At 41.1% G+C, this 24,358-nt stretch overlaps 1 protein-coding gene across 1 annotated transcript in view; it reads right to left on the reverse strand.

The window, feature by feature from the left end:
* The window catches only part of NR3C2 (nuclear receptor subfamily 3 group C member 2), a 377,064-nt gene that overhangs the window by 60,745 nt on the left and 291,961 nt on the right, over positions 1-24,358 (reverse strand). Inside the window, exons 5-6 of the mRNA XM_029235941.1 lie at positions 13,449-13,787; positions 11,521-11,665 (exon numbers count right to left, since the gene is read on the reverse strand). Of these exons, the coding sequence (XP_029091774.1) occupies positions 11,521-11,665; positions 13,449-13,787 (484 nt within the window). The remainder of the gene's footprint in view (positions 1-11,520; positions 11,666-13,448; positions 13,788-24,358) is intronic.

Consider the following 24,358-nt stretch of genomic DNA (forward strand, 5'->3'; position numbering starts at 1 on the left):
CCATCACTGTGTACGTTGACTGGGGCGACATTCCTGCTGCAGTGCTAATGACCCAGATACACAGATGAGTTTTAAATAAGGAGGTGGAGGGTCTCCACGTATGACCTTCTTTTTTTGGTTTCTCTCCCTTCTCCACTTGTTTCTTTCAGAAAAGTATCAATCTCAGAACTTAAGAAAAATTAAATAACCACTTCAGAGCCTGCCCAAAACACAACCTTATTAAATTAGCTTAGGGTTTCATCAGTGGAAGTGAGGGACATAAAACCAAAATCATCTCTCATGTGTGATACAATAAAAATGGATAATCATGTGACCTAGTTTGGGTTTTAGAAGTATCTAAAGACACAAGTTCAGAAAATACTTTATATATCAAGACACAGCAGGTATGTTCTCCTCCTTCAATCCAGAGGGGCACTGTCAAAGCTATACCATATGCTAACACACATATATGAAATTTAAGAAAAAAAAATGTCATGAAGAACCTAGGGGTAAGACAGGAATAAAGACACAGACCTACTAGAGAATGGACTTGAGGACACGGGGAGGGGGAAGGGTAAGCTGGGACAAAGTGAGAGAGTGGCATGGACATATATACACTACCAAACGTAAAATAGATAGCTAGTGGGAAGCAGCTGCATAGCACAGGGAGATCAGCTCGGTGCTTTGTGACCACCTAGAGGGGTGGGATAGGGAGGGTGGGAGGGAGGGAGACGCAAGAGGGTAGAGATATGGGAACATATGTATATGTATATCTGATTCACTTTGTTATAAAGCAGAAACTAACACACCATTGTAAAGCAATTATACTCCAATAAAGATGTAAAAAAAAAAAAAAAAAAGCTACCATCTCCGGAGCTTCCCTAGTGGTGCAGTGGTTAAGAATCTGCCTGCCAATGCAGGGGACATGGGTTTGAGCCCTGGTCCGGAAAGATCCCACATGCCACGGAGCAACTAAGCCCATGCGCCAACTACTGAGCCTGCACTCTACAGCCCACAAGCCACAACTACTGAGCCTGCGAGTCACAGCTACTGAAGCCCGCGCGCCTAGAGCCTGTGCTCCGCAACGAGAGAAGCCACTGCAATGAGAAGCCCACACACCGCAATGAAGAGTAGCCCCTGCTTGCCGCAACTAGAGAAAGCCCATGCGCAGCAACGAAGACCCAACACAGCCAAAAAAAAAAAGCTACCATCTTTGTGTCTTATGGTATGTGTCAAGGGGGGAAGCCTGGAGCCCTCCTTAGTGTGTTAGTTGGTTAATGCATTCCTTGCCACCTGCCCCATCTTGCAACATAATCACTGAATCAAGACTAATTTTTCTCTATCAGTTTTTCAATAAAGAATTATATTCCAGTGAGTTTATTTTGTATTGAAGAGTATTTTTACCTGAAGAGACCAAAGTCCTTGAGCACATTAACTGAACTGAAGAACAACATGCTAATATTAGCCACACTAAGCCTTTTAAACATAACATATGATCTTAAACTGGTTTTGACTTTTACTCGAAACGAAAAATAGCTCCCTCTAGTTAGCCAGAGTAAAGCTGGGACATATTTCTTGCATCACCACTATTCTGTGATTCCAGTATAGTTATAAATAGCTTAAACAGTTCATTCCATTTGCAGTCTCCTATTTGTTTTGCTTTAATTTCGTACTATACTGGCAATTACCCAGCTTCATTAACTACTTAGGAAATTTCTCAAGTACACTACAAGAAATGCCACGCAAGAAATATTAACCTACAGCAGTGCTCTTGAAGTCAACCTTGAAAGGGAAATCCTTTTCATCAAGTTTACAGGCCGAGCCTTAAAAGCACTGCAGGGTCAACCCACATCAAAAATCTTGCTTCTGACCCTTGTACTGGAAAGAAGGCTCATTACCAACCCCCAAAATCATCACTGAGTGCCAATTATGTAGAAAGCATTTTGCTAGACATTAAGGAAAAAATTTAAAATACTTCCTGAATTCTAGGAGTTTACAGTATATCTGGAGTAAAAATGTATGTGTAAATACACACACACACACACACACACACACACACACACACACACACAGTAAAACATAGAAAGTACCAAAGGACTGATATAGAAAAAATTGACACAGATAAAAACAGTTTTGGGGGAACAACTCACTATTGACTTTCATGGTAAGAGAAGTGATTGGAGAGGAAGAATCCTTTGGGTTGGGCTTGGGGGAGGGGAAAGGAAAATGTTAGGAGCAAAGGCACAGCAGTGGAAAGACAGGACAAAGGGAAGAGGAAGGTTAATTTGGTTGGCATAGAGTTTATGCGGGGAAATAATGCTGAAAATAGCATTTTAAAATTAATTAGCTCTATTTTATATACAGTAGTGTGTATATGTCAATCCCAATCTCCTAATTTATCCCTCCCCTTTCCCTCCCTGTTAAGCATAACTAATTAGAACCTACAGTATAGCACAGGGAACTCTACTCAGTACTCTGTAATGGCCTATATGGGAAAGAACCTAAGAAAGAGTGGACATATGTATATGTAGAACTGACTCACTTTGCTGTACCCCTGAAACTAACACAATATTGCAAATCAACTATACTCCAGTAAAAATTTTAAAGAAACAGAAAAAAAATAAAATTAATTAATTCATCAAGTACTTACTAATGCCAGACAGTATCCTAGGTGCTGGCCATGCAAAGGTGTACCACACAGGCCAGCTTCCTCCCCTCCCTGAGCCTACGTTATGGGGTCAGGGGACCTGCTACAGAGAAAATACACATGTGATATGATGGGAGGGATTGGGCAAGGTGGTCAGGGAGGGTATATACCCTAGGTCTGGCGGTCGGGCAAAATCTGTCTGAATAGCAATACTCTGAGCGACAAGGTGAGAACGCACCATCCTCCTTCACAGAGCGAACAGCAAGTGTGAAGGGCCTGAGTCAGGAATGACCTTAGACCCTTAAAAGCACCAAAAGGTCATCAGTGGGGCTAACCAAGGGCGCTAGCAAATCCTCTGAGAGAATTCCTTCAAACTGCCCCTTACTATTTTCAGTACCACTTTTTTGTGGTCCTATATGAGGATGATGGTATATTACCTGAGTCATATTCTCTGGAGATACGGCAGGTGGGATTTCGTCATGACGCTGCCTTCACTTTTCCCATGACACCCCCCACCTGCCACTAGAGCGGGAGCCCCATGCTTTGCTCACTGTTGAATTCCTGGTGCCTAGAACAGTGCTTAGTGTATTTAAGTCACTCAAGAAATATCTGTCGAATGAACACACTGAGTGAACATCACTTATCTCCTCCTCCCCAGGGTGGTCCAAAATGAGAGGCGTGGATGGGGAAAAACAAGACAGGACAAGGAGTGAGTAAGAATATCTACCTGCGATTCTAGCTTTAAATTAAGACTGCTCTCCTTAGCGCACTCATTTTTCTCAGGTAAGGGAGGTCCCTGTCCCTTGCAGCTCCTCTCAGGAACTTCTCTTTTTTTAATTTGAGTAGAGTTGATTTACAATGTTGTGTTAGTTTCTGCTGCACAGCAAAGGGATTCAGTTATACATATATTTCTATTTTTTTCATACTCTTTTCCATTATGGTTTCATATTCTTATCCATTACGGGATATTGAATATAATTCCCTGCGATGAACTTTTCTTGATGTGAGCAGCTTACCCATTCCTTCAAGAACTTCCCTCCCCGGGCTTCCCTGGTGGCGCAGCGGTTGAGAGTCCGCCTGCTGATGCAGGGGACAGGGGTTCGTGCCCCAGTCTGGGAGGATCCCACATGCCGCGGAGCAGCTGGGCCCGTAAGCCATGGCCGCTGAGCCTGTGCTCCGCAACGGGAGAGGCCACAACAGTGAGAGGCCCGTGTACCGCACAAAAAGAAAAGAAAAAAAAAAAAAAAAAAAAAACAGGTAAAAAAAAAGAACTTCCCTCCCCTCACCTCCTCTGCTGACATATCTGGAAGTAACTTTTAATTCCCAACTCTACTTCTCATCATCATGCTAGGTTGATAAAGGGGAAGAAATATTGTTGAAAAAAGAAGAAAAAGGGGGACTTCCCTGGTGGTCCAGTGGTAAAGAATCCACCTTTCAAAGCAGGGGACGCGGGTTTGATCTCTGGTTGGGGAACTAAGATCCCACATGCTGTGGGGCAGCTAAGCCCGCACGCCTCAACTAGAGAGCCTGCGTGCCGCAACTAAGACCCGACGCAGCCAAAAATAATAATAAAAAAAAAAACCCAAGATAATCGTTAGAAAAAAAGAGAAGAAAAAGAAACACCTCCTGTTTTGGGACTGTACCTACATTTTCTCTGCCCTCATATATAACTAATTATTTCTTGTTTGTCACTTACAAAACCTCCTCAGACCCCACTGCACCCTCTCCTGCAGTTCCCTCTGCCTGGCCTCCTTCAGGTGGCAAGATGTCCTTTATACCTAGTTTTGTGCAAAAGAAAGAGAGTTCCATTCTGCGATGCTTCTGTCCCTTGCAGACAAGGAATGACCGTTCTCTATTTGTGACATTGTTTTTCTTTATTCAGGAGTCTCAAACTCAGCCATCTACAGGGGCCGGGCATGGATGACGAAGGGCACAAGGGCAGGGGGTGTGGGAAGTGTGATGAGACAGGCAGCTCGTGCACCATCTAAAGGGGGGGCTCTGAGTCCTGCCCAGAAAGCCAAGTGCTCAGCCCCTTCTGCTAAACACCTTGGCCCTCCAGCTGCTGGTACAGGGCCTGGGGTGTTGGAGGGTCCAGTGGAGACAGAAAGAGGACTTCTTTTCTTTTATAGTTTACTCCCTTAAATTGACCCAGAAGTAAACAAGAAAGCAAAACAATGCAAATCTCAGAAGGCTGCTGATTTTTCAGTGGCAGGAAAAGAGGTGTAGGGGTACGTGTGTATGTGTGTGTGAGAGAGAGGGACAGACACAGAAAAAGAGAGGAGAGGAGGAAGGAAAGAGAGGGGGCGGGGGGGGAAGGAAGTGAGACAGTAGGGAGGGGAGAGGGAAAGGGAGGCGGTCAGAGACTAGAAACACAGAAACTACACAGTTCAGTGTCCCCGTAAGCGGAGGGAAGTAAGAAATCCTATCCGAAAGCAGCAGCAAGGGAACAGAGGAGGGAAAGAGAGGCTGGGGACAGATGGGGGAAAGCAGATGGAGCCAGTGCAGGTGATGCTGAACCAGGCTCATCCCACCCTCTGGCTCTCTCATCAGCACCTCTGCCCCTTGTCCTAACCCTGCTGGAGCCAAGGGTCCAGGCAAAGAAGTCATCTCCTGTGGCTCAGGAATATCAACCAGCCCCCTCAGGAGGCGAGGGCGGGGCGTGCCAACCCCTGGGTCCCTGTGGGGACACTCTGATCCCTGCAAAAGGGACATGGCCTGGAACACACAGCACGAGTGAGCCAAGACTACTGGAACTTTAGGGCCTTAGGTGCAGAGGGACCTTAAGGAGACTGTCCTGTTGGCAGACTGGCCTTGGGGAGAGCCACTCACTAAGGACAGCTGGGCTATGGCAGCACCGTGGTCCCCAGTGGGGACACAACAGGGACGGGCATCGCTCCATGGAAACATGGCCTGAAATGACTGATAACTAAGTCCTATGGTTTTCTACTGGTGCTGCCATCACACAGCCAGCACTGAGCATAGAGGGCAGTGTGGGCTGAGCTCCCCTCCCCTCACTGATGAGCTGGGCAAACACTGCCCTCCCAGGAGTCACACTCAGCACTCACCCGAGGGACTCAGAAAGTGGCACTAAGACTTAAGCTCTCTCTCTCACCAACAGTCTCTGAACCGAAATAATCAAAGGTTCAGAACCACAAAGGCAGTGAAAGATCATCGAAAATACATTTTTTTATTGGGCTCTGACTTGAAACAATATAAACATGCTTTTAAATATACTTTTAATTCTATATTACTCAGCAATTAAAAAGAATGAAATAATGCCAATTGCAGCAACATGGATGGACCTAGAAATTATCATACTAAGTGAAATAAGTTGGACAGAGAAAGACAAATACCATATGATATCATTTATATGTGAAATCTAAAATACAACACAAACGAACCTTTCTACGAAGCAGAAACAGACTCACAGACATAGAGAACAGACTGGTGGTTGCCAAGGGGGAGGCTGGATGGGGGAGGGAAGGACCGGGAGTTTGGGGTTAGCAGATGCAAACTATTATACATAGTATGGGTAAACCACAAGGTCCTACTGTATAGCACAGGGCACTATATTCAATATCCTGTGATAAACTATAAGAGAAAAGAATATGAAAAAGAATATATATGTTATGCATGACTGAGTCACTGCTGTACAGCAGAAATTAACACAACATTGTAAATCAACTATACTTCAATAAAATTAATAATATATATGCTTTTAATTCTAAAATATTGGCTGACACTTAAAAGAGCGTAATACTGAACCTTCATTTCAGAAATTTTTTAAAAATTGAAGAAATTTCATTTCAGGCTTAAGTGGAAGTTTTAATACGTGTATTGAAATTGATAAGACATTTGAATACTTGCAGTGATCTGGAGCCACATATGATAAGCTGTTTCAAGGTGAAATTGAATAATGAATCATTTAATACATATTTGAAAAGTTTTAAGTTCATAATAAGAAAAGTTCTATTCTAATTTAAAGTATTAACTCATATCTTCACCCCAATGTTTAATAAAAACTTAGAAAGAATGTTTTCCTTAATTATTCTCTACTTCGCATCTTTCCTCCAACTCTAATGAATCTGGTACACAGCTGAAGGATAACATCTTTGGGAACTTTCAAATCCATTTCACAGTTGAAGGCAAACACGCATGATCAACTATTCAAGTTTTCTTCACCATTTTAAATATAGCAACGTCTCTGTTGGTGAAAACGCTTCCCCACATCACACTTCTTGATCATAAGCTTCACCCTTGTAACTAGCAATGATAACCTAGAAAACCCCCTCTAGACTGACTAATAGGTTGTTTGGTTCATTTGCTCAATAATTCATTTATTCACCAAATATTTATGGAGTAACTGCTATGTCCTGGACACAATGCCACGGGCTGGAAATTAAAAAATGATTAAGACAGAGTCTGTGATTTCAAGGAGGAGGTGCCAATCAAACAAGGGAAGGATACAGATGCTTAAAAAGATCTGCCAATGCAGGTGAGAGGGGGTCCAAGACAGTTGAGGGTGGGTGGGAAAACAAGGAAGGGTTCCACCAGTGCATTCTATCCTCAGTTGAACAGCATGCATTACTCCCTTGCACAAAATGCCAGACAGTTTCCTTCCCTTTGTCAAAGGGTCTGAGGTACAGGCAATTTTGGGGATTTGACCAAAAGGCTTTATGTCATTTCCAAATGTTTCCTGGGAGTAGGTCCTCCCTCCCCCTTTGAAAAACACAGCTCTGCCCTGTTCTTTCTAGTTGAGAGAAAACTTAAGCCTAGGTTGGGGTTGAGGTCAAAAGTTTTAAGAATAGGGAACAAAATGTTCACTCTAGGGCTTCCCTGGTGGCACAGTGGTTGAGAGTCCACCTGCCGATGCAGGGGACATGGGTTCGTACCCTGGTCCAGGAGGATCCCATATGCTGTGGAGTGGCTGGACCCGTGAGCCATGGCCGCTGAGCCTGTGCTCCGCAACGGGAGAGGCTACAACAGTGAGAGGCCCGTGTACCGTAAATGTTCACTGTAACAATTATATAATATCATACTATTTAACTACTTGTAACATTAGAAAGCAATTTTTTTTGTTTCCATTTTATATCTATTAATATTTTCTAGAATAGACATGCATAAAGCTTATTATATGACCTTTTTTTTTGGTTTCTTATTTACTTCTAAAAGCCTTCGATGACATTAATTTTCAAAGACAATTTTCAAAATTAATTTTTTTCAATGACATTAATTTTGAAGGTGTACAGGCTTCAGATATAAGGTGCTTCCCCCTAAGTTTCATTTGTGAAAAAGGATTCTTACAATTTTGGACTTTGAAACCTGTACACCTGGATGTTTACACACAATTAAAAATTAATAGATGACACCAAAAGCATAGCAAACAATGACAAAAAATAGATGAACTGAACTTCATTAAAATTAAAAACTTTAATTTTAAAAGTACATCAAAGGACACTATCAAGAGAGTGAAATGACAACCCACAGAATGGGAGAAACATACATATCATATATCTGATAAGAGTTTACCATCCAGAATACATAAAGAACTCCTACAACTCAGGAACAAAAGACAAACCACCTAATTAAAAATGGGCAAAGGACTTGAATGGATATTTCTCCAAAGAAGATATACAAATGGCCAAAAAGTCTATGAAAAGATGCACAACCTCCGTAGTCATTAGGGGAGTGTACATCACAACCACACTGACAGTACTTCACACCTACTATGAGATAAGTCAGGCAGAGAAAGACAAATACTGGATGATATCACTTATATGTGGAATCTAAAGGAGCCAAGCTTGAGCAAACAGAGAATAGAACGGTGGTGGCTGCCGGGGGATGGGGGAAGAGGAGGGATGTTGCTTCAGGGGACAAAGTTGCAACCGGTAGACAAGTAAGTCCTGGAGATCTAAATCACCGTACAGTGAATACAGACAGCAATACCATATTATAATAAATAAACTGGCCAAAAGACAAGATCTTAGTTATTCCCACCCAGAAAAAGAAATGATAATTATGTAATGCAACAGAGGTGCTAACTACTGCTGCAATGGCAATCATATTACATATAAATGTGTCATATAACATGTTGTATACCTTAAATTTACACAATGTTATACGACAAATATATTTCAAGGAGAACAAACCAAAGAACACCCCAATACTTCATACCCACTAGTATAGCTATTAAAAAAAGCAAAAAACAAACCCAAAAACCCAGAAAACGAGTGTCAGCAAGGATGTGGTGAAATTGGAACTCTTGCTGCTCTGTTTAATTTGGACACTGAGGGCGGGAATGTAAGATTGTGCAACTGCTGAGGAAGACAGTTCAGTGGTTCCTCAAAAGTTCCATGTAGAATAACCATATGCCCAGCAATTCCACTGCTAGGTGTATACCCGAAAGCAATGAAATCAGGACTCAGATACTCATATGCAAATGTCTATAGCAGCATTAACCGCGATAGCCAAAGGCAGGAACGACCCATGTATCCGTGAATGGATAAACAAAATGTGATCAATTCTCTTTACTTGGTAAAAATAAGTACGGTAATTATATTCTATAAAGTTGTAGTAGACACTGATCATAACATTTTCATCAGTTGACCTATACATAATCTTGTTTTATGTGTATTTCTGTAAGACACCTTATTAACGTATATTATTGATTCATTAACATTGAACTCACAGCCAACAGCACTGTCATTCATGCCTGAAAGAAGCTTATGTATAACACCTGTATTTTTTCCCTAAGGCACATCAAAGCCTTCTTGCACTTAGGAACACTAGACAGCGCTCTGGCACTCTGCTTGTGGGTCATTTTAACCAGTGAAATCACCAGCAAAAAGCACAACAATGCAAAAAACATGGCACTAAATAGACCATGGAAAAGACACTTGTTTACACTATGAGAGCTGAAACAAGAAGGCAGAGTCTCAGCTGAAATGTACATGCTGTGTACCTCAAACTTACGGCCTCTCTGTGCTGCAAATACTGACTTTGGGGTTACAAATAAATGTGCCAGAAGGTCAATGCACAACTATAGAATCTGCAAACAATGAGGTCAATTCTATACATACGTACAATGGAATATTATTCAGCCATGAAATGAAATTCTGATACATGCTACAATAAAGATGAACCTTGAAAACATTACGCTAAGTGAAATCAGTCAGACAAAAAATGGACACATATTATATGGTTCCGTTTATATGAAATATCTAGAATAGGCAAATTCATAGACCAGAGGTTATCAGGGCTTTGGGGGAAAGGAGGATGTCGAGTAACTGCTTAACTAGTCCAGAGCTCCTGTTTGGGATGATGAAAAAAGTACTGGAGATGGATAGTGATGATGGTGGTGCAACAATGTCAGTGCAATTAATGCTACTGATTGTGCACTAAAAATGGTTAAAGTGGAAAATTTTATATTATACATATTTTATTACAAAGAATCAACAGATTCACTGAATAAGGTTAAATGAATCTTCTATTAAAACAAAATCTAAAGGAGACACTCTGGATGGCACCAATAGAGATTCGTATTTACCCACATGTCCTCTTAAAACAAAGAACCTCCTTAATATGCTTTCGTTTTTTTTTTTTTTTGGCCACACTGAGCAGCTTGCAGATCTGTCAGTTCCCTGACCAGGGGTCGAACCCAGGCCCCCGGCAGTGGAAGTGCAGAGTCCTAACCACTGGACCACCAGGGAATCCAAATATGTTTTCCTTTCGGTTTATAGAGCATTTTTGAAAACAGTCTTACTATTTAATAATATCAGCTGATTATTCAGGAAAACAAGTAAATTAAAATGTGCCTGTCAGTTGTTTGGCCTCACTTCATGCTTCTGAAGCATGAAAATTTATGCACTAGTAGAATTATTTGTTCTGACTAATTGCCCAAAGAACGGTCACCCCAAGAACCAACAACTGATGCTCCTAATTTATCTTGGGCTAAAGCTGCCTCCCAGATCCACCATATTTGGATGAAGTGATACTCTCAGGGCAACTACTACCGGTACAATTTAGGTATTTTGGCACTACATGTCCACTTTGAATCTTTCACGTCCCTTTTCTCTCTTTTTATCACCAATCCATTTCTCATCTGCTTCCTTCCCTATTGAAAAACCCCTATTTTCATATCTTGAGAGACAGCCATCTGTTAGAATATGGCTGTGGTTACTATCATCATTCAAATGTTCCTTTTTAATTTATCTGTTTCTTGACCCAACAATTACAAAGAAGCATGGCTGGATATAAACATGCACGAAATGTGCTAATGTAGAATGCAAACAATATTAAAATGTAAACTTCACATAGGGAGGAATTCACGGCCAAAGAAAAATCTAGTACTATTCTTTCAATCTTTTTAAAATGCATCATAAACCTAAAAATGTTTCACTACAGAATAACAGTTTGGCTTCTCTTATGATCACAAAGAAGGGTAATTATGATTGTCATGAAAACACACTGAGCAGATGTATACTATTAACAAAAGAATCATTATATGACTGGGCTCAAAACCCGGCACGTTATACATTCACATTTCCTAGAAATCAGACAGGCTTCCCAACTGGAGTAGATACCAGAAGAGATTGTTTTCTATTAATTGTGGCTTGTACCAATCAAGTTTTGGGAGCCAACTGGATCATCACTCTTTGGGACAATTTCCACATACTATCATGTGAGATCTATATACACTGATCTATATATACTCAGACACGTGCATTATAATTTTGTAAAAAAGTCATTTTTAAGTTCTCAAATGATAGCTTTTAAACTCTTAAAAAACGTATCAGTGGATTCTTTCACAAAGGTACATCTGTTTAGAAATCATAAAAGAGCATAGCGAATAACTCTTCGGTTTATTTTATGAAGGCTAATTAATAGGTACTTACTCATTAAAGACTAGGTCTGGTGCAAAATAGAGAAATTGGCTGTTCGTATGTTTGTACGATCTCCAGCTCAAGGCAAATGATGACAGACACATCCAAGAATACTGGATGAGGGTAATTTGGTCCTCGAGAGGCAGGTTTTTAAATCCTGAAGAAGAGAACAATTCATCACAAAAATACACTTAGCATTTAAGAACATTCCAGGAAGAAGCTTCGTAAGTCAACCCCAAACTGCCCCCTTACTCTCATTGACTCAAATCAATTCCACAGTTATTTACAGAGCACCTATCGTGGACCTGGTCCTGTTCAACATTTCATGTTAAATTCACCTTAAACTGTCAATGAGGGTAAACTGCCAAGGCAAAAAAAACTAAGATGTTCTGGGAGTTTCACTGTGGACAGTGGTCTACAACCCTTAGTTAGACTGAAAGAATTTGTATTCACCTGTACCACTTGCTTCATCCTACTCACAATGAATAACTTCAAAATAAAAGATAAAAGATAATTTCATGACATCGACTCTTGCATATCTGCAATACTGGTGGAAGATTTTACTTTACATGAGTTTGCAGTAATTGAAAAAGTCTTATTCCTAGCTTCCCCTAGGCTGGGATAATGCCAGACTTCAACAGACTTCTGAGGCAGAATAAGCATCCTTGATGCTGTCCTGCCTTACCCACAGTCTTCCTTTCTGGGCCTCAGGCCCTTCTTTTGTTTCTTTTCTCACCCTCTGTACTCCCAGGGGCACCAGGGTATTCTTCTGTTTGTATATAGTTTCACCTGGGCAAGCTCCCCTTCAAAGAGTCAGTCATCAGGGCTTTCCCCAGACTTTTGTCTTACGGCTGCTGGTTGACCACAGGGCATCTAAGAAACTGCTTTGGATTAATGAACTGGGACAATGTGATCACAATTCTGAGCAATGTTTCTGTAGATTAATAGGATCCTTATTAATAAAATGCTACAGCATAAAACTGACTAAAGTAGGAATTTCAAGGACAAATTAAAGGGTTATGGAGGTAAGATATTTTCAGAAAGACTCTTTCAGAGGCCCCTACAGCCTATCTGAGAGGTCTTTTTTTTTAAATTAATTTTTATTGGAGTATCGTTGATTTATAATATTGTGTTGGTTTCTGCTGTACAGCAAAGTGAATCAGTTATACATATACATATATCCACTCTTTTTTATTTTTTTTATTTTATTTGTTTTCTTCGGTACGCAGGCCTCTCACTGCTGTGGCCTCTCCCGTTGCGGAGCACAGGCTCCGGACGCGCAGGCTCAGCGGCCATGGCTCACGGGCCCAGCCGCTCCGCGGCATGTGGGATCTTCCCGGACCGGGGCACGAACCCGCGTCCCCCGCATCGGCAGGCAGACTCTCAAACACTGTGCCACCAGGGAGGCCCTCCACTCTTTTTTAGATTCTTTTCCCATATAGGCCATTACAGAGTATTGAGTAGAGTTCCCTGTGCTATACAGCAGGTCCTTATTAGTTATCTATTTTATATATAGTAGTGTATATATGTCTTGATTTACCTGGTCTAGGGCTTAGAGTAGCCCTGGCTACGAGCTGCTAATAATGGGCTCAATTCTTGCTTTGGCAACTAGAATGTGTTTTGCCTTATTAATATTACTGGAATGAAACTTTCCATTTCAATCCTCAACATAAGAAATGGGTATGTTCTATTAACAGAACAATAGAACAATGTTCTATTGTTCTATTAACAATAGAACCCTTAACTCTAACTTCTCAAGAGAAATGAGCATATTCACCAGATTTTTCTTCTACACACTTGATTCATTTGACATCGAGTAAAAAACTGGCTGTCGGGATCGAACAGAAAGCAAACTCAATCGCACTGTTGCATACGGTACGCTCTGTTGCCCTGACGTGCCTAGTTCAGGATGCAGACCCTGAAACGCGAGGCCATCCTACCTGGAATTACCTTCGCCCACTTCACGACTTGGATCATCTGTTTGCCTGCTAAGCGGTTTAGGGTGGAGAGCAGATTTTCGGCTGTATCTGGTTTGGAGTTGTCATAGCCTGCATACACAATCTCGGGTTCGATGGTTTCAAGGACCATGGAAGGGGAAGGTGTGAGCGCTCGGGAAATTGTGGAGAGTTGAGGAACCAGCGCTGAGTTGACGGACGGCTCTTGCGCAGGAGCGATGTACGTAGTTCCTTCCTCTGGGCTCTGTGGGGGGGGAGGTGGAGGCTGCTGTGACTGTTCCTCGTGAATCCCTTTTAACTTCCCCAACTTCTTGGACTTTCGAGCTGTAAAAAAAAAAAAATTATAAACAGGGCAAATTAAGATTATGTTTGGCATGATAAATACCATCTAAAGCACAACACTTCTGTATGTTATATACAAATGTTAAGAGTAAATCTTAAGAGTTTGCATTACAAGAAAAAAAATTATATTTCTTTCATTTTGTATCCATATGAGATGCCGAACGTTCACTAATCTGATTGGGATAATCATTTCATATCGTATGTAAGTCAAATCATTATGCTGTACACTTTAATACAGTGCTGTAGGCCAATTATTATCTCAGGAAAACTGGAATTAAATAAATAAATCAGTAAGTGGCACCACACCAAAAAAAAGGAATTAAAAAAAGATTATGTTTGGCATACCTTACATGAGGTAAATTGCAAGCAAATATTGACTTATATTGATTAAAGCGTACTTTTCCTCTAAGGATGTCTTGTTATACTAGTAGGAACAGCCCCTTTTCAATATTTTTCTGATACCAGACACTGTCCTAAATGCTTTTTATAAATTAACCACTTTAACAATTTTATGACTAGGTACTATTACGATTCTCATTCTATAAAGAGGAAGCAGACCAGAAGGGTCAAGAAATCTGTCCAAGACTACACAGCTAGTATATGTAAAATAGAGTTAAGAGCTCAGAGGAAGGATAAATTATTTCAGATGCTAATAAGTTACATATGCCTCAACTAAATCTTATATAAGCCAATAATTCCCACCTACTACCCACCGAAGAGTTGGCAACAAGGGCTAGACTCGCCCGATTGAGCTTATTATCTTAGTGCTGTCTCTGCTCCCTCTAATTAGCGTTCTCTGGCCCTTTACTTATTCCTCTTTGGTGCTTCTCTACCACTTACTCTTCCTGCTGTGGTCCATGTGCAACCACTTGCTTACTCAGAGTAGTTATTTTGTGCAAATGCTGTTAGACCCACCGATGTCCCCGGCTATACTGTGAACTGCTGAGGCGTAAAGACTGGGTGTTCCTCTTCTTTTACAGCCCCCATGGCACCTTGGTAAATGCTATGCTTACACAAAGTGACTTACCGATTTCCACTGAATGAGTGGGAGCTAATCAACCCCAAAAAAAAGGCAACAGAAGGGAAGAAATGAAATATCTGGATGATTCCAAATTGGGGCACTAACCAGTAAACGTACAGGAATTAATGCTATTAAAAAATTCAGGTGTGAGTTATACCATTACACAATCCTTAAAAATCTCTCCTACTCTATATTTTTACTATAAATAAACATTTCACATGTCATATAGCCTATAACTAAAAGATATCACAATACGGTACAAGAATACCACTTTAGAATTTTAGTAGAATGTATTACAAGTGACCATATTCTGATTTACCCAGAACAGTCCTGGTTTATGCTTGTTTCCCAGCATGCTTATTAGTAAGTGCCCTGTTTACTCCTAAAAGTACCACATTTTGGACAATAAATAGTGTGTTCATCATAAAACCAAAGAATCAGTATTAACTTTAATAGCAACTGCTTTTAAACAAATTTTATTGAAGTATAGTTGATTTACAATGTTGTATTAATTTCTGCTGTACAGCAGTGACTCAGTTATACATATATATATATTTTTTCATATTCTTTTCCATTATGGTTTATCACAGGATATTGAATATAGTTCCCTATGCTAAACAGTAAGACCTTGTGGTTTATCCATCCTATATACAATAGTCTGCATCTGCTAACTCCAAACTCCCAATCCTTCCCTCCCCTATCCCCCCTCCCCGTCGGCAACCACAAGTCTGTTCTCTATGTCTGTGAGTCTGCTTCTGTTTCATAGACAGGTTCATCTGTGTTGCATTTTAGATTCTACATATAAGTGATATCATATGGTATTTGTCTTTCTCTTTCTGACTTACTTTGTTTAGTATGATAACCTCTAGGTCCATCCATGTTGCTGCAAATGGCATTATTTCATTTGTTTTTATAGCTGAGTAATATTCCATTGTATATATGTACCACGTTTTTATCTATTCATCTATCGATGGACATTTAGGTTGTTTCTATGTCTTGGCTACTGTAAATAGTGTAACAGCAACTGCTTTTCATTCACATCTCTCTTGAGGGTTCTTACAATAGATACGGGGAAAGAAAGACTGGGGAGGTGGAAGGGAGAATTGGGAGGTAGATGTGAGGACTGGGGAATGGATGGCAGGTGGGTGGGGTTAATGGGGAGATGGATAGATAATGAGGAAGATGGGTGAATGAATGAATAAATGGATAAAGGATAGAGAAAGCTCAGATGTGCCAAACTGAGCTTAGAGCTATGGTAATAATTTACTTTGCAATTGTAAGGTTTTCCATTCTATTGAGGAATTTATTTTAAAATTCTTGAAGTACCAGACACCTCCAACTTAGCTCTAACATGTGTGAGAAACTTACAGGATACGAATTTAACACAGAGTAGGGCTATGCCACACCGATTAATTTGATTTTCAAAATAACCATTCATGCTTGTAAGTATGGCCATTAATATTACATTTACCACTTGCATCACAGAAACACTGATTCAGATAAAAGACAAGCCCCTATCCAACAACAGACATACCTGCCACACATTCATAAAATACTGGAATCGGGCTTAAGAGATGAACAAGATACAATTCCTATCTTTAAGAAGTTTGAAATTAGCAAAACAATTAAAAATTTTCAATTATCTCAGATCATTTCATTTCTCATGGACTGTCTCCTTCAGTGCAAGAGGCAGAAAAACCTGAGTTTTAGAACTGTCTGAATGAAAAGCGGATGTATCCTATTCATGTAGTATGCTAATGGGGAGTGGCGGACAAAGTACTGCTCAGCAGTGCTGAGCATACAGTAGGGGTCCAAGATGCTTCTGATGAATGAATGAGTGAACGAACCAAAGAAAAAAATAATCACTAAATGCCTCAAAAACTAGGCAAAACAGAGAAGGAGAAGAAAAGAATCAAACATGCAGATAATCCCCAATGCTGGCCAATGGATGACTGTATCTGTAAGAGTTTGAGAAGATCCTCGATAGCACAGATTAGTCATTTGGGGAATCAGATACTTGGGACTAACTGCCTCTGTGTCACATAAACTTGTCTCTAAGCCTCAACTGATTCATCCGAAAAATGAGAATGATAGTGTTTCCCTCTCCTATCTCACAGAGGACTCAACAGGTAAGAAAACTAAAAACAATGTTGAAAATTATTACTAAGATCTGAAATAGTGCTTCAATGCTACCTCCATTCTTTCACATAATTTTGCAGATATTAAAACTATTCCCGTTCATTAAAATGTCCTTATCCTTTATAAGACTACATCTTATGATAACCATCATTTGATTGATGAGAAACAGACAAGGGTGATATTCTCAAATTTTATTAAAAATGCTATTTGCTTGCAAGTTAATTATAAAATTCATACTTGTTTTAGGTCTTTGGTCTGTAACGCTGTGTCTATTCTCATGGCTGATTTAAGGCCAATGCTATGAAATATCATGAAGAAGAATGCTTAATATTTTCTCTAGCACTGATACACAAGGCTGTGGCCTGTAGCACAACTGATTGAGCAGATTATCAATATTATGTTTAGCATTTCAGTTACATTTAATTTTATGTTGTAATTTTATGAATATATGAGGGACGCTGGAATTGAGTATTTATTTATAGTTCCTTAAATAGTTCAAGAAAATAAACATTTTCAGTGTGCAGATTCTTCAGCCAAGTGTATTCATCCTGCATCTTTTTCTAAAAGAGTACAGTTACAGAACAATCATATTACCCAAAGCAGCCCTTCTAAAATGCTTGAAAATGTTATACTCTTTCTAACACACGCCGCCTTCTAAAATTAAAGCCCCTGAAAGTTGCTAATGTCTGATGTGCTCCTATAACATCACTTTCCATGACCCTTATGGGTACTCAATAAATGTTTGTTGACACTTCATTTTCAAACTGTAACACATTTTAACAAACTATTACATATGTAAATGTAAATTATTAATAAATTAAATTAAAAGTAAATTATTAATTTACTTCTGTGTAGGAAACGTAGGCAAGTTTGACATTTTAGGATAAAATTTCTGAATTGTTATTATTCCTTTTCAAAATTTCTACTGTGTAATGATCCACCTGCAGAGTTATTACTCTGAAAATGCCACAACTAAAATAATAATAAGCTCAATTTATGGAGCACTTATGTGCCAAGCACAGTTCAAAACAATTTCTAGTGGTCTTAAGCCTTCCAATGCTCACCATGACCCTACGATTAGGCAATGTTATTTCCATTTTACAGATGCACAGAGACAGGAAGTACTTCTTCAAGGTTGCAGGGCTGGTAAACACCAGGGCTAGTTTTTGAACTGGGCCATGGCTCAGAGCCCACACTCTTAACCTCTGTGCTATGCAGTCTCTCTTTTAATCCTTTTCTCTTTATCTAATTTGTTTTTTAATACTTTAAGATTAGCACCAGCTTCAAATCCAAGTGTATAATTAAGATGTGTGCTAATTACACAGGAAAATCTCTGGCCAAAGATACTTAATGAGCATGTTTCCATTACCCAAAGCATCCATGAACATAAATTAGGGGTCTTATCACTACCTACCACCTTACTAAATTAACATGGAGTTAATGGCCTTTTGGCTTGGGAACACATGTTCCCTTGTGGCCCAGACACAATTCATTCCTCACCTGCCAGCCACAGTTGCAGGGTGTGTGTGTGTGTGTGTGTGTGGTGTGTATTAATATGACTGTGAATGTCTCCCAGTCCCACGTGAGCCTAGAAGAATTTCACTTGTTCTACCTGGATGTTATAGTAACAGTATATGCTTAGCAGCTGCCCCCAGGTGCCAAGTCCTTAATTACTAGCAGCATCTTAGCAGCCACTTTCTCCTGGCACTGCCGGGGGAAAGAATGCTATAGATTCCCCATGAATTGTTCCCCCAGGAGTTGTGCAATGGGAAGGACCTGCTTCCTATCCAGAATTATAAGCTGGACAGCAAGCAGGAAGCGTCTGGTGGGACCCTATAAAAATTGTGGAAAATTCCCAATGGGGTCTCAAGATTCAAAAAGGTCCTGAAACATGGCCCGACTTGCTTTTTGGTTTGCTCTGTCTCCTGAGGCCGACCTGGTCTGCTACATACCCTTTGGACAAACTGCCAGTGTGGTAGAATGAGGGCCGGCTGGGAATGACAGACACCGCTTCTGCATCCCCCAGTAAAATGATGAGATGCATGGGATTCTCCTGGTACTTTGATCACTATCTTTCTCAACTGTGTTCAAATTATAGATTCTTTAGACTTGGAGATGGGTCATTGGGACAACGTCTTTTTTTTTTTTTTTTTCCATCTGGAGTAGAACAAAAAACTGATGGGGGGCTTCCCTCGTGGCGCAGTGGTTGAGAGTCCACTTGCCGATGCAGGGGACACGGGTTCGTGCCCCGGTCCGGGAAGATCCCACATGCCGCAGAGCGGCTGGCCCCGTGAGCCATGGCCACTGAGCCTGCGCGTCCGGAGCCTGTGCTCCGCAACGGGAGAGGCCACAACAGTGAGAGGCCCGCGTACCGCAAAAAATAAATAAATAAATAAACCTTTAATTTAAAAGACTGATGGGGAGCTTTTTCAACCATAACATTTCACTGGAAAGATGTAAAGTGAGAATTCTGTCATTTTAGAAATGCTCAGTGTCATGTCTTGAAATTTTAGGTCTTGGCAGTAAATATTAGAGAGGATATATTGAGGTTATATGAAAACATGTATTTTTCTGTTCCAGGCCAAATGTAATTACTGGTTTAAACCCACAGGACAGGGCTTCCCTGCTGGCGCAGTGGTTGAGAGTCCGCCTGCCGATGCAGGGGACACGGGTTCGTGCCCCGGTCCGGGAAGATCCCACATGCCGCGGAGCGGCTGGGCCCGTGAACCATGGCCACTGAGCCTGCGCGTCCGGAGCCTGTGCTCTGCAACGGGAGAGGCCACAACAGTGAGAGGTCCGCGTACCGCAAAAAACAAAAAAAAAAACAAACCACAGGACAATAAGAGCATCCACCCCATTCTCTTTCTTTCATAGGCCATTTCTCTTGCCACTCTCCTCCTAATCATGCTTTCCTATTTTCTTCATCCCCTTTATCTGCACGACTTCTCCCCTTCTCCTGCCAGGGGAGGAACACACCAAGAGTTAGCGGAACAACCAAGTATTTCTGTGTCATGAGATCAAAGGAAGGAATGCCACCTTCCTACAGATTTAACTGGTTTTGCAGCAAAACCTCTCTCATTTTTACTAACAGGAAAAAGAACATCTATGGTTCTCAAAGCCATACACACTAATAGATTTGGGGTGAGGGTCAGGGGCATATTGCTTTATGAATAAATAATTAGCCTCTCAATTGATAATAAGTGGCATTCCAATTGTTTAATAAATCTCCTTGAGTGGTTATAGAACTTGAATACTGGGTGTCTTAAAAAGTATATCTAAACATTCTCACGTTAATATACATAATTTAACAAATGAACAGGCATTATTGATTTTATTAGTATAAAAACCATGCTAAGGCAAACTCAGACCCAACCTTGGACCACTTTAAGACATTCCACACGACAGACACACACACACACACACCCACACACACGCGTGTTAACTGTGTGAGGTAATGCGCACATTAATTAGCGCGATTGTGGTAATCATTACATAGGCATATTGATATCACAATACCACATTGTTCACGTTAAATATGTATCATTTTTTGTCAATCATAACCTCAATAAATCTGGGGGGAAAAAGACATTCCAGATTAGTGGATCTCCACAGATTACACTTTAATGTGTGTATAGAGATAACCATAGATATCTCTATAGCTATAACAAACATAATTTTGTTGCTATTGTTATAGAATACATTTATCTACTACTTAGCAAGTAACGAATATTCACCCATTGTGTAGAAAGTGCCCTGGTTTTATGAGCAGTGCAATGCTGAATAAGACGACCTGAGCCCAGACAAGAGCTTACAACCTTGCGGAAGTTGGATCAATACATAAGAAAGCAATCAGGGTTATAAATCAGGCTATGACAAGTTTGGGGTCAGTGTTCCGGACTATGTATGTGGTGAGTGAACAATGGCAGGAAGACGTTGGTTTATCTTTCTATGAGCGCCTCCACCTTCCTGTATCCCTCTGTGTTAATTCCCACTGTGCCCTGGTTTGCTTTTGGTGTGATTCAAATGACACTGAGGGCCCACGTGGAGCGGTCACTTCCCTGTGTGGGCATCCACCCAATGTTAAGCACCACTGACCCCCCCCACCCCCCCTGCCCCGAGAGGAGAGTCCCTCAGACCAGAAGCTAAATGTGAACAGAGACTCAAGGGAATCTGAGGGAGACAGAATAGGGGTCTGCTGATTTTGCAGAGACAGTGACAAGGTTCTGGAAGACAATCCCCAGTGACATATTCTGATACCTTCCCTGCTGGAGACAGGGATTCAGAAAGGCGCAAAGCCAGCAGCTGCCTAGGAGATACTTCTTGGGCTAGATGGCTGATTAACATAAATGTTTTTATGGCATTTATATTTTTCTGTAATTAGATTCTTTTTTTCTCCTCTAATACTTAGCAACATTTTCTCCTCCCTTTTTTTCTTTTAACTGTCAGTCAGACTCAGGAACGTCTGTACATGGGAGGATGTGTCAGGGGGAGGGTTCCATCTCTGGCCAGAGTTTTAAAGGTGAGGCAGTATGTCTTCGAGGTCTGGCCAGGCTGGGACTGCGTTAAACCAAGTAAGAAACTCAGAAGAAGAGGAAACAATGTCTTGAGAAATGGCCTCTTGGTGATAGCCTCTGGGTAATGGAGAAAGTTTCCAGTGCTTTCTTCTGTTGAAACCTTTGCTGGTTTAAACAAGAGAGAATGCCACTGGACTGAGTGGCAGTGGGCTGAGCCACTGTAATTCCAGAACTCCTTTGGACATCACTTCTAAAGAACCGCGGGCAGTGGTGGGGCAAGGGCAGCAGCCAGCATCCCATGGCCAGGTGGGGTGGACAGTGGGTTTACTACACGGAACACCCCCTACCTGGGCCTTGCCACTGTTGGGCTGATATACACCTCCAGGGAGTATCAGAAGGGAGCAACGAAATGACGAACGCTCCATCCCCAAAGTTTTGGACCAAAAATGTTTATGGGGGAAAAAAAATAAGTGAAAAAAGACAGGGATTGAGTTATTCTAGAGTAGAAAGTGAGGGATATGAGAAACCAAATAGCAATTTCAAAAACTTGACAAGCCTTTTCCAAATCACAGTGAGCATCTATTTTCTATTTCTACTGAGGTCAAGATAAGATCTAAAGGGTTTAAAGGGCAGAAGCAGGGATTTAGATGAGACATTAGGAGAAATTCCTGCAGGTTTTCTGGAATGTATTATGGAGAGAGCCTGGAATGCATGACCGCCAAGAACATGTAATATTCTTTTCTAAAAACTCTAAAGTAATAGGTAGGCAGGTTCCCTGCTTGCCTGAGTGCAATTCTGCCGCGCAGGAGGAGGACGATGAAATGAGTTATCGAGACCCGGTAGCCCTACAAGGGAAGGAAATATGACCTCCAATGTACATTCCAGCCTTCCATGTGTCTGAGTGTAACTTCTCTGGCTCATATTTGTCTCAAAAACAGGAAGAAATCCCTTACACTTGTACGTGTGGTAAGAGATAATTTTAGAAATAGTTTTCCAAAATATACTCCAAGGGCAAATACTGTGATCACTGAACGCAGGCTTGGGAGAACATCCACTGCCATGGAAGAAACCCCTAAAGTTCTATATGCTCCCTTTTACCCTATCCCCAGAGTTCACATGCCCCCCCCCCACTTTTTTTTTTTCAGTTTTACCATTTAAGGTACAGAACTCAGGTCTGTACTGAAAATGGGCTCTGTGGTTTCTCCTAATCCTGAGGTTACCTAATTTTTTTTAAGTGGGGAAAACAGTTCATAGTAAAGGCTATCATTAATTGAGAATCTGTATGTCCAGCATGATAGCATCTTTTAAAAATGTTATCCTATTAGGTCCTCATAAGTGCCCTGTGGGTAGGTACTATTGTTAGCACCACTGTACACAGGGGTAAAGTGGTTTGTACGGGGTCACAAGGATGGTCTGCAGTTAGGAGAAAGTGAATTTTTGTCAGGGCATAGAGAAAGAGAACAGAGAAACCCCATCACATGTGCAGAGTGCATCAAATCAGGAGGTCAAAGGGGTATGAAAAGGACCCAGAGCCCTAATGACTTTTCTAGATTATCAGCGAGGTTGCCATTGGATCACCTCTAGTAACAAGATCAGCAGCCTTTCTTAATGGGAGACACAGAAGAACCGGTACCAATACACAGGATGCTTTCTCTCCTAATTCCCTGGGCAGGACAGTCAACCCCTGTGTAGGACAGTCAACCCCTGTGTACTCCGGGGCTGTTGTAGCAGATGAGACAGTCTCTTTGCTTTTGCTCCTTGTTTTGACACCTTAACTCTGATGGCAGGAGAAATCAAAGCAGGCAGAAATCAAACCAGTCTGTACTAAAAAACAGGACTTATTGGGGGAAGAACTTACTCCTTCTGATTAAAAATCAAGTTCTGGGCTTCCCTGGTGGTGCAGTGGTTGAGAGTCCGCCTGCCGATGCCAGGGACACGGGTTCGTGCCCTGGTCTGGGAAGATCCCACATGCCGTGGAGCGGCTGGGCCCGTGAGCCATGGCCGCTGAGCCTGCGCATCCGGAGCCTGTGCTCCTCAACGGGAGAGGCCACAACAGTGAGAGGCCCGAGTACCACACACACACACACAAAAAATCAAGTTCTTATGTTCAAGAATATTGAAATGGTTAGTAGAGATGGATTAATCAATGTACGAACCCAAATGTCATCTCTTATAAGTATTAGTTCAGCTAAACTTCATGTACGATCTTATTTTATTTCTGCATCACCAATAAAGCAGAATTCTTAGGTAAAAAAAATAAGGTTCCTAAGCTCCATTGCAACTGATAGCTGAGTTCTGAGTTTGAATAAATATATTTTTTAAATCAAATGAGCATTCTTTAGAAAATACAGATAATATATTTGCTTTTGTAAATTCTTATTCTTTGGGAATAATGATGCTGTGCTCAAGATTGATATCTGTGTAAATGTAAAACAAAACACAAGCAAATAAGCAAAAAGAAGGCAGAAAAGCTCCTTCTAGTTTTACAATCTACTTAAAATAAGAAAAAGAGCACTGTGATAGCTATGGCTGTCCAGCAAAAGGTCCTTCTCTCAGTTAAAAAGTTCATTCTTTAATAGCTACAAGAGCCGCCTTCTTGGCATACGTTTGAGCAGAGAACTTATTACATGAAGTATGATCTCACTGGATATGCAAGGTAAATAGTCTCATTAAGAATATTTTATGAAGAAACATGACTGTTCTAACAAGGTCAAGCGGTGAATAAGGTATGATAAAGAGGCAAAAGGCAGTGACCTGGAAATAGATTATGGCACCCAGCTTAATTTACTGTGTCTTCCCCAGTCCTGGCGTGATTCTCCATAGGCTCAGGCCAAAAAGAGCTGGTCAGATGCTAGCGCACACGCTGGGCAGAAAACCCA

The sequence above is a fragment of the Monodon monoceros genome, unplaced genomic scaffold (genome assembly GCF_005190385.1).
Source record: "Monodon monoceros isolate NGI ecotype Baffin Bay Population unplaced genomic scaffold, NGI_Narwhal_1 Super_Scaffold_20, whole genome shotgun sequence".
Taxonomy (NCBI): Eukaryota; Metazoa; Chordata; class Mammalia; order Artiodactyla; family Monodontidae; genus Monodon; species Monodon monoceros.